General features: G+C 48.2%; 1 protein-coding gene across 2 annotated transcripts; it reads left to right on the top strand.

Annotated features, from left to right (window-relative positions):
- Positions 1 to 5376: 5376 nt before the first annotated feature.
- On the top strand, positions 5377 to 8056 carry SIGMAR1 (sigma non-opioid intracellular receptor 1). Of its 2 annotated transcripts, none has more exons than XM_037035931.1 (4): positions 5377 to 5683; positions 5800 to 6000; positions 6131 to 6224; positions 7858 to 8056. In XM_037035931.1, the coding sequence occupies exons 1-4, from the start codon at positions 5533 to 5535 to the stop codon at positions 7883 to 7885; spliced, it is 474 nt and encodes a 157-aa protein (XP_036891826.1). In that variant the 5' UTR covers positions 5377 to 5532; the 3' UTR covers positions 7886 to 8056. The 2 variants fall into 2 exon arrangements, with proteins under 2 accessions (XP_036891826.1, XP_036891825.1); XM_037035930.1 differs by having other exon boundaries at positions 5382 to 5683; positions 6131 to 6223; positions 6969 to 8056.
- Positions 8057 to 10879: the final 2823 nt, after the last annotated feature.

The raw sequence follows: 10879 nt of genomic DNA, 5'->3' as shown, positions 1-10879 counted from the left end.
CCAGCCCCGCCTAGCCCCCCGTTGATTGGCTAGCCGCCAACACGTGACTGTCTGAGGGGCCTACCAGACACCTGGGGGCGGGGCTCCGGACGACCAAGCTTTGTAGGGGCGACTCTGGTAATTCTAGTACTAAAGCCACTACCCCGGGAAAAAGTATATATGAAGGCTGCCTACAGCAGATTCCACGGGTCCAGAAAGGTTGCAAGACTTCTTTACTGCTTTCAAAGAAGTAAAGACTTCAAATACTAGAAAGGAGGGGCTAGAAAGGAGTATTTGAAGTCTTGAAGAGCAAGGACCTACATCCAAGATTACTCTAGCCAGAAAAATATCATTTAGAATGGAAAGGCAGATAAAGTGCTTGCCAAATAAGTTCAAGTTAAAGGAGTTCATTATCACCAAACCCTTATTATATGAAATGCATTATATAAAGGGACTTACCTAAGAAACAGAAAAAGATCAAAAACTATGAACAGTAAAATGACAACAAACTCACAACTATCAACAACTGAGCCTAAAAAGCAAAACCAACTAGAACAGGAACGGAATCACAGAAATGGAGATCGCATGGAGGGTTATCAGTAGAGGGGGTGAGAATGAGGGAGAAAGGTACAGGGAATAAGAAGCATAATTGGTAGGTATAAAATAGACAGGGGGAGGTTAAGAATCGTATAGGAAAAGGAGAAGCCAAAGAACTTATATGTACAACCCATGGACATGAACTAAGGCAGAGGGCATGCTGGAGTGTGAGGAGCTGCAGGGTGGAGGGGGGATAAGAGGGAGAAAAAATTGGGACAACTCTGACAAGTGTAATCAATAAAATATACTTTAAAAAACATTACTGCTGTCATTTGCTTGGTCATTTATTCAGCAAATATTTACTGGTTTTCTACCCTGTGCCAGGCACCTAGGCTCCACGTGATGCAAAGGGATGCCCCTGTATGCATAAGTCAGGCATGGCCTCTGCTGTCCTGGAGCTCACATTTGGGGGGCAAAGTAAGACTACAACCATGGACCCACAATCACCTCACTTACCTGCTCAGTGGCCATGGTGAAAGAGAGACAAACTTGGGGGCGAGGGGTGACCAGCTTCGGCTGAACCGTGGCCTCAGGAGGAGTGGGTGCTACCCTGTAACTATCACCAATCAGCAGAAACAGGTTTGGGAAAATAGGGCTAACAAACTGTGAATGAAAAGGAAGCCAGGTAATAAACCTGGTAAGTTCATGTTTGGGGGCGGGGGTAGATGGCACATGGCAGTGACTGAAAGTAACTACACAGGATGGTCTGATCAGTAGTTCCTAACTGGACGGTTCATGGAGGGCAGTCATGTTCCAGACCTAAAAATAGCTAAAGGTCAATCAATCTTCACCTTATGTGAGCTCTGTCCATTGTCCTTATGTATCTAGGATAACAAACCTTCAAAATGTCAGGGTGATTTTCTTTTCTAAACCCCTCGAAAGCACAACCACAGGCGCTGGAGCACAAGACCAACAAACCCTTTATTGCTATCTTGTTCCCAGAATGCCATCTCTATGTCCTGCAAATGTTAATTATTAACTATTCTGTGCTCACCAATGTAAAAGAAGTATGTGTTTCTCCATTTTGCTTTTTATCCAGTCCTAGAGATTTCCCCACTCGCTTTCTCCTGTCTCCTTAGGCTACCACCAACGGAGTTAATTTAGCTCCCTTACATTTCCTCCCTGGATTCTAAACACACAAAAGGAACCGCAAAACTGCCATTCTCTGGAGCATGTCTCAATCCACTGAGCTCTTGCTTCCAGGCATGTCCTCAAAGTTTGGCTCAAATAAACTCTTATAAAACTTTTCTAAAGGTTTGGACAGTCTTGTTGACATAACCATATTTCTCTTTCTCTCTCTGTCTCTCACATGCACACACCGAAAGCACAAGGAGTGGGTGGAGTGAGAGGGCTGTAAGAACTCTGAAAACGTGGGAAAGACAGGACCCTCAATAGCTCTAGCCACCATCTTGTGGAATCAGGGATGTTTGCACACCCCCTTCCCCTCGCCAACATTTCCTTGGATCAAACCAATTGGCTAACATTAAAATAAAGTTCAAATTAATCCCTCCCCTGGCTCTTTAAAAGACATCTAAATATCGTGTCTGAACATCTTCCCCATTTACAGTGGGAAACAGAGGCCTCAAGTTCACCCAAAGGAAATAGAGGACAAGTGGCTGAGCTAGGATTTGAACTCAGATTTCCAGTCTCTTCCCATTGCTTTGAAATGCCTTTGAGACTTCAATGACATTCAAGAAAAACGTTGAACTAGAAGCTGGGAAGTAGCAGGGAGGCCCCTTCCCCCAAGCCAGACCAGGCCAAGCCAGGCGTTTTGCAGCACAGATGCAAAAACCAGCCCTGGCCAGGTAGCCCAGTTAGAGCATCATCCCAGTGCATCAAAGTTGCAGGTTCTTTTTTTTTTTTTAAAGATTTTATTTATTTATCTTAGAGAGGAAGGGAAGAAGAGGGAGAGAGAGAGAAATATCAATGTATGGTTGCCTCTCGTGCGTCCCCCACCAGGAACTGGGAACTGGCCTGCAACCCAGGCATGTGCCCTGACTGGGAATCGAACCGCGATCGTGTGGTTCGCAGGCCCGCGCTCAATCCACTGAACTACACCAGCCAGGGCCAAAGTTGCAGGTTCTATCCCCAGTCAGGGCACAAGAATCAGCCAATGAATGCATAAATGAGTGGAACAACAAACTGATCTCTCTCTCTCTCTCTCTCTCTCTCTGTCTCTCCCCTTCCCTCCCTGTCTCTAACCAGTTTTTTTTTTAAACTGGGTCATTGGTCATTTACCTAATCTCTGCCCTAGAGCTCTGTGACTGGAATCTGAAAAGGCCACCAGATAGGGGGCAGGGAGCTGGGAACTGAGAAATAGGGGCAGGGGTTCCCAGTTCGCTGGTGGCTCATGGTGAGGGGAGAAGAGAGGACAGAAGGTCTCTTTCCTACTCTCTCAGCTGTCTTTGTTGTTACAGTGGCTGGGTTTGGGAGGCAGCCCCATTTTCTCAAGAATACCAGTGCTTCAGTGTCATTCCCAGGATCAAGCCAACTAAATCCTGACCCCTCTACAAACATCTCTTCCAGACTGTCACCAAAACTCTCCTTCTCCTGTGTCTCCCCAAGATCACTTCCTGGGGGAAGAAGAGAATGGCTGAGACAGGGCCTACCCAGTCCTTTCCCTCAAAGATCCTAGAGGTGTGATTTCTTCTCTGATATCTAGGGAAGGTGTCTGTGACCCTGATACCTTAATCCCTGTCCTTAGACCCTCTTAAGGCTGTGGGGAGGAAGAAATTTTCCTCTGCCCTTTTAGGTTCTTCATGTTGATCTAATAAGCAAGTCAACAAGAGACAAATTAACAAGAGAAAATAACTGAATTTAATTACATGAGGACATATGACATGAGAGAGTCGGACAACCCCATACACAGAAGAGGTTCAGAAACCATTACAATGAAGTATATATGGCATTTTGAACTAAGGGTAAGGTAAGTTACCTTGGGACTTCAGAGGGGAGGAAGGCCATTTGCAGGATCAGGACAGATGTGCAGGAATTAGAAGCTTGCCCTGCCATATAGCTAGGTCATGAGAAGTTATTTCTGGTAATAAGTCTTATTATGGGCAAGGCCCTGAATTTAAATTCTTTCAGGAAGAGGTCAAAGTTTTTCGTGAGCCCGCACGGTCTCGATTACCTTCCGTTCAAAATAATTCATGGGCCAGAGTGGCATATCTTGGGAAGTCCTGTTCTGGACCCTTTCAAGGCCAAAGGACAATTTGGGTTTTGTTTGTTTTCAAATACTGTGTGCTGAAGAAACTTTTTAAAAGACCAAATAGGGGAGCTACAGGCCTATGTGGTCCCAGAGGGCTCTGCCTGGACCAGAGAGGCAGAGGCCAGATTTGGGGGCTATTTCCTGCTTTTCAGGGTTCTTAGAGAATGGTCAGCTCAGGGGTGTCACGAGAGCCAGAGACAAAAAAAAAAAGTCCCTCAATTCTGAATTCTCCTCTAGGTAATCCTTTCTTTGTTTCCCTGCATGGCCAAATTTTTCAAAAAATGGTCCAACTTCCCAGCCTCTACACTTACCTGCACAGTACACAGGAATATGACTTTTGCCCTGTGTTAGGGTAAATAATCTTAGTTGCTGTAACAACTCCCAAACTCAGTGGTTTAGCACCACAGACCACTGCGGGAGAGAGGGGGAGCTCTATCCCATGCAGCATTCAGAATTCTCCACTAACTACTTGTGACAATAGATCAGGGAAGAGAAAGTAGAAAATGTCACAGAAGATCTTAGGAGCCAAACGTGGAAGTGGTGTATATCATTTCTGCCTATACTTAGTTAGCCAGAACGTAATCACATGGCCTTATCCAACTACAGAGTAGACTGGAATGCAATCTGACTGCATGCCCCTACTGGGGAAGCTTAGTGACCAGTTCCCATCATTTTATTGGATGGACCACTCGATTATATTTGACTGTGTTGACCCTTTATTTCATTACTCTCACGTGTGAAGCCATGCTCTTCCAATTCTTTCTCCTTTGTGTTTTGTTTATGTAACTAACACGTATGACACCACAGGTCAGGTACTAATTGCTTTATAAACACTAACTCATTTAATCTTCAAGACAATGGAGATATGTACTATGAGGCAAGTACTTTTTATTCATCCCATTTTATGGATGGGAATACTGAGTCACAGAGATTTTTAAATAACTTGCCCAAGATCACACAACTGATAAGTGGCAGGAGCCAGACTTTTAATCCAGTCGGTCCAGCTCCACTGCAGTATGCCGCTTCTTTTCTCTCTTTTGTTTCTCTTCCTTTATCGGTCCCCTGCCACAACCCTCGTTTGGTTTACAGGGGCTTACTATCATATTTTGTGCTTCAGAAGGAAGAACGAATTGTAGGCCTACGCTGTCTCTCTCCTCGGTGGCTTTGCTCTTCGAGTAGGTCTCAAGGGTTGGAACGCCCTTCCCATCTCCCTAAAAGACACTGCTCAGATGTCACCGCCTCCAGAAAGCCTTCCCTAACACTCCCACTCTGAAGAACCCCCGCTTCCATCTTCTGTGCTGGCAAAGGCGGGCCTTAAGCATCACAAGTCCGGGAAGGCTCTGCTTCCGGGCTCGCCTGTTTCACTAGTCACAGAGCCCAGGGGAGCGTTCTTTCTGGGTCCCACCGCCACCATCCCCTAGCCCCAGGTGGGCTGGGGCTCGGAGAGACCCCACCTGGGGGTCCTAATCTGAGTAGCTGGGAAGGCTTGGACCCACCCCGTTTACCTCGTGCACACTGCGCCGCCTTACTCCCTTCCAGCTCCCTGCTTCCAGGAAGGAAATGGTACAACCCGGGGGGGCGGTGCCCGGACGCCCTGACACTTCCAATTGGCCTGGGAGAGCTGTACCACCGCGGTGGCGGGGTAACGGGTCCTGAACGGCGCCCTGCAGGCTAGGAGGCAGGGAGAAGCGTATCCTCGGGCCCCATCTCCTTTCAGAAGTGCGCGTTGTGCTAAGCTGCCCGCGGGGATGCAGTGGGCCGTGGGTCGGCGGTGGGTGTGGGCCACGCTGCTTCTGGCTGCTGCAGCTATACTGGCCCAGATGGTCTGGCTCTGGCTGGGCACGCAGAGCTTCGTCTTCCAGCACGAAGAGATCGCGCAGCTGGCGCGGCAGTACGCGGGTGAGCGAACGAACGGATGGAGGGCTGGGGAGACCCGGGCCGAGCTGGGGGATTCTGGGGCGCCACTCCCTCGTCCTGGACCGGTGCTGGCCCTAATACTCCTCTGCCCCTGCCAGGGCTGGACCACGAGCTTGCCTTCTCTCGGCTCATCGTGGAGCTACGGCGGCTGCACCCAGGCCACGTGCTGCCCGACGAGGAACTGCAGTGGGTGTTCGTGAACGCGGGCGGCTGGATGGGCGCCATGTGCCTTCTGCACGCCTCACTGTCTGAGTACGTGCTGCTCTTCGGCACCGCCCTCGGCTCTAGCGGCCACTCTGGTCAGTGCTGGCGGCGGGCCGGACTGGGAGGCTGGGGCTGTACAAGGGCTCATGCCGTCGTTTCTGTTTGGCCAGGCCATGTGATGACGCCGATACCCTGATATTCGGTGTCCATCTGATTGTCCCACAGGACGCTATTGGGCTGAGATCTCCGACACCATAATCTCTGGCACCTTCCACCAGTGGAGAGAGGGCACTACCAAAAGTGAGGTCTTCTACCCAGGTGGGTAGGGAGGTTCTGTCAGAGAAGTGAGTTCCTTCGTTTTGGGATGCCCATAGTTGGGGGAGAGAGCCGTGGCATGTGAACCAGGTGCGTGAGGGGCCCTCCCCCTGGTTCCCCTATTCCCGAGGTGAGCTACAGGTGGTTTTTTATTCATCCATATTCCAGCAATTTTGGGGGAGACAGTTGGGTAATCAGAAATGCTCTCATATTCTTAAAGGCAAGGCAGACCATTGTCTTCCTTTTAAAAATAGTGAAATATTTTACATAAAAAGTAGAGATTTGGACTTCAAACTAAGTTTGAGGTTGAGTGTCACAAGCAGGCAAGCATTATAACTGAATGGAAATCACTCAGAAAGCCTCAGAAGTCTTATCACTGCCCCTCTGTATCTAAGGGGATATGAGGCTTGACTCATAATTTAGCCAAATTTCGCCAAGTTTCTGCTTGACTGAGGCTTGGGAATGTAAATTTCCATGACTTCCGTACAGTTGCCCATGTTCAGGTGAGATGCTCCTCCTTGGCTTTCCCCCAGTAGAGGACATGAGCCAGGCGATCCCACAGAGGAAAATTTAGGAGTCGCCATCTTGGCCTCTTACCCCTCCAGACTGGCAACCTGGCCAGTGAGATCAGGCCTTTTCCTTTCCTTTACTCTCCACTCCCCACCACTAGGCAGCCCATGGGCCAGGGAGGTTGCAGCAGTGGAAGGGCAGGGCTAGGCTCCTCACATGGGTGCTTCCTGTCCCCCAGGAGAAACAGTGGTGCATGGGCCTGGTGAGGCAACAGCTGTGGAGTGGGGGCCAAACACATGGATGGTGGAGTACGGCCGAGGTGTCATCCCATCTACACTGGCCTTCACACTGGCTGACACAGTCTTCAGCACCCAGGACTTCCTCACCCTCTTCTACACTCTTCGCACCTATGCTAGGGCCCTTCGGCTTGAGCTCACTACCTACCTCTTCGGCCAGGACCCCTGACCCACCAGGCCTGGAGGAGGACCTATAGGTGGACAGGAGCGGGCAGGCCCGCATATATCCATTTTCTGGAGCCTATGTGAAAAGATGGACATACAACATGCAGATACTGAGTTCCTGCTATACAAGCAGGGATATACATGCTTATACCACCAAACACAGAGATGTATGGGAACATAGGGGGCACACATTCAGATACTGGATCCCATGTGTGTGACAACATCTTGCACTCACACCCGTCCAAAGAGGGAACCCCATGTGTATCAAGAGGTCCAGTCATGTTCAAACATATAACATAAGCTTGACTCATTAACTCAGGCCTTTCCAGAGCTTCCCTTCCCCCAGTTAGGGCTCTGGAGTTAGGGATGGGGGTGGGTATTACACTTTGCCTGGGCCTGACCCCCACCCCCCGACCCAGCAGCAATTGGGGAAGGGGTGAGGAAGAAGAGTTGCCTTTGGAGGCCCCCTTCACCTGCAGCTATGATGCCCTTTCTTTGTCCTCACCTTATGCCTTACCCCTGTTCTGTTCACTGCTATGCAAGTGCCCTCATGGCCTATACCCCACCCTCTCAGCGAGCCAGTCAACTGGGGAACCAGAAGAATGTGGAGAATGCTGAGTTCAGGGTCCCTCCTATCCTGAAACCCCCCCATTTTTCTCTCACGGATATGGAGGGGAGGCTGGCCTCAGCCTAGGATCCACCTCTGAGGAGGGGGCCTGCAGAGGTGGGCTTAGATTCAAGGGGCCATTCCTGGCCTAGAGAGAAGGCCATTGTGGTGCACACCCACCCATTATAGCTTTCAGACACTGCCTGCATTTTCTGTCCCTCTGTTTCTCTGTTAATAAAGACCTGTTGAACAGTTCCATTTATTTGCGTATCTGAGCAGTAGGAAAATGTGCTGACTCATGAGAGGCCCCAGGAAGCCTCTCTCCCTTGCTGTGTGATTTTTATAAGACTGGCTATACACTTTAGTGTGCCCAAGAATCACCTAGGAGATTCACTGACCATACAGATTACTGTGCCTAGTCCCCAGAGTTCAATTCTGGGTTGAGACCTTGAGATCAGTGTGTTTAATAAGGTCTTCACAAGTTTTTAATGTGTCCGTTTAAGAAATTCAGGGCTGGATGAGGTGCACATCTCTATCTTGCCTCTAGTGCTACTGTGCATCTGGAAATAGCCCTGGGAGTCCTACCATGGATGGCCACAAGATGGCAGTGCGCACTCACATTTGAACCGAAAGAGGACTAGTCAGTCTTCATCTGCATTTTTCTGGGTTTTAGGGTATGTTGCCCCCCTAGACCCAGACAGGAGTTTTTCTCCAGTCTGCCTTCTCCAGGACCCCATCCTTCTTTGGAGGCTCCCGGGGTGGGGAGCAGGCACACTATCTGGTGATGTCTGAGGTCGATGGGGCATGGGAGGTGGCTAAGGTGCACTCCAGGGACCCTGCACTTGCCCTCGGCAGTTTTGTGCTCTAGTCACATCACTATTCTCATCCTCCTCCTCCTAGCCCTGCTCTGATATTGAGGAAGGCCCAGGCCACCCTAAGGATTTTTGGTGTATTAAAGATGAACATCGTTATAAAAATTATATATTCTAAAAAGTTGACATTCTAATGAACAAAGATGCAGGAGACAACAGGTATAACCATTTGTAAGCAACATCAGAGGTTTGAATTTGTGCCTCGAGTGAATATGATGCCCAGGCAAGATGGCTGTCCTGACACCACCACCGCCATGTTGGCCATGACAGGTCCTGGCTGGCGCCTCCCCTCCTTGGATCTCAGGTTGCAAAATCAAGCCTCCAAGGATTTCTCACACCCTGTCATCCCTCCCTTCCACATAGGACTCAGTTCCCTGGGTCCTCCCCATCTCTGTTGCTAAGCCCAGAATTATTTCTTCTCCACTTTCATTTGATACAATCACTCTTTTTTAAAAAAAAAGACTTTATTTTTAGAGAAAGGGAGAAAAACATCAATGTGTGGTTGCCTCTCATACACCCCTAGAGGGGGACCCAGCCCCACAACCCAGGCATGTGCCTTGACTGGGAATTGAACCAGTGACCGTTTGGTTCAGAGGCCCACTGAGCCACATCAGCCAGGGTTGATAGTCACTCTTAAAACACTTGGTTTCCAGTGGACTACTTTGCCTCCCTTGCTAGATCTGACTTGTTAAACCTCGACTTGCCAGGACCTAATCCTCAAACTTTAGTCTACACCCCTCCCAGGTGATCTCAATCATTTCAAGACTTTAAATAACATCTAGTGTATATGTCTCCCCCTGCACCCAGTTTTATTCAGATATAATTGATAGATAACATCTTAGTTTAAGGTGTACAACAGTGATACGTGTGTATAATGAAGTGATAACCACAATAAAGTTAACATCTAGCACCTCACATAATTAAAAAATTTTATGGGAACTTTCAAGATCTACACTCCTACCAACTTTCAAATATGTAGTGTAGTATTGTTAGCTATAGTTACATTACATCCCCAGAACTTATTAGAACTTATTTTTCTTATACCTGGAAGTCTGTACTTTTTGACCACCTTTACCCATATCACCCACCTTGGGTCTCTGGCATCTACCAGTCTTCTGTTTCTAAGAGTGGATTTTTGATGCTCCACGTACAAGTGAGAACATAGAGTATTTGCTTTTCTGACTTGTTTTTTTAAGATCTTTTATTTATTTTTATTTTTAGAGAGGGGGGAAGGGAAGAATGGAGAGAAACATCAATGTGTGGTTGCCTTTTGTGCTCCCCCTACTGGGGGCCTGGCCTGCAACCCAGGCATGTGCCCTGACTGGAAATCGAACTGGTGACCCTTTAGTTCACAGGCCGGTGCTCAATCCACTGAGCTACACCAGCCAGGGTGCCTTTCTGACTTATTTCACTTAGCATAATGCCTTCAAGGCTGAATAAATATGACAGAATTTTATTCAGCCATAGAAAAGAAAAGCCTGCCATTTGCAACAATGTGGATGGATGTTAAGGGCCATCTACACATGCTGACTCCTAATTTCTTGTCGCAGCCGGGTACGAAGCTCTAGATATCAGCTTCATATATTTAACTGCCAACAGCTCCATCTGGTTGTCTAATTGGCATCTCAAACTTGAAATGTCCAACATAAACTGACTTCTCCCAATCCTGTATCCTGCAGTATTTTGCTGTCTCAGTTAAGGATACCTGCACTCACCCATGTGCCCAGACCAAGAGCTGTGGAGTCTCCTTGGATAGCTCTTATTCTCTCACATCCCATATGCAAAGCATCAGCAGAACCTATCAGTTTTATCTTTGAAACATATTCAGACTCTAATTACTTCTTGTCATTTCCACTGCTACCACACTGGTTCAAGTCATCATCATCTCTTGCCCAGATTACTTCAATGGCCTCTTAATTGGTCCTCATCCTTGCCCACAGTATGGAGGATTCAGCACACAACAGCCAGACTCAGCTTTTCACTCTCTGGGCATTTCTGTCAGCTTCCTATATCATTCGGTCTTTGCCTCCAGGAACCCACTCCAGGGCCCATGTTATCTCTGACCAAATATCCAGCCATTCACCTCAGCAACCCTGTTCTAGCCCAGTGGTTGCCCTGCTTTTCTTCTGACATGTCAAGCAAACTTCCACCTCAAGATATTTGTATCTGCTATCCTGCCCTTAATTTTCTCTAGGTATCTCCATGGCTC

This window comes from Sturnira hondurensis, unplaced genomic scaffold (genome assembly GCF_014824575.4).
Source record: "Sturnira hondurensis isolate 20B ecotype Veracruz unplaced genomic scaffold, ASM1482457v3 Scaffold0022566, whole genome shotgun sequence".
Classification (NCBI taxonomy): domain Eukaryota; kingdom Metazoa; phylum Chordata; class Mammalia; order Chiroptera; family Phyllostomidae; genus Sturnira; species Sturnira hondurensis.
Note: the sequence above shows the minus strand (reverse complement) of the source record. Positions and strands in the feature narration are given on the sequence as shown.

Coding starts and splice junctions, on each gene's coding strand:
- SIGMAR1 (XM_037035930.1), top strand. CDS start 5,533: ATGCAGTGGGCCGTGGGTCGGCGGTGGGTGTGGGCCACGCTGCTTCTG. Junction 6,001..6,130: donor CGGCTCTAGCGGCCACTCTG/GTCAGTGCTGGC, acceptor ATTGTCCCACAG/GACGCTATTGGGCTGAGATC. Junction 6,224..6,968: donor AAGTGAGGTCTTCTACCCAG/GTGGGTAGGGAG, acceptor CCTGTCCCCCAG/GAGAAACAGTGGTGCATGGG.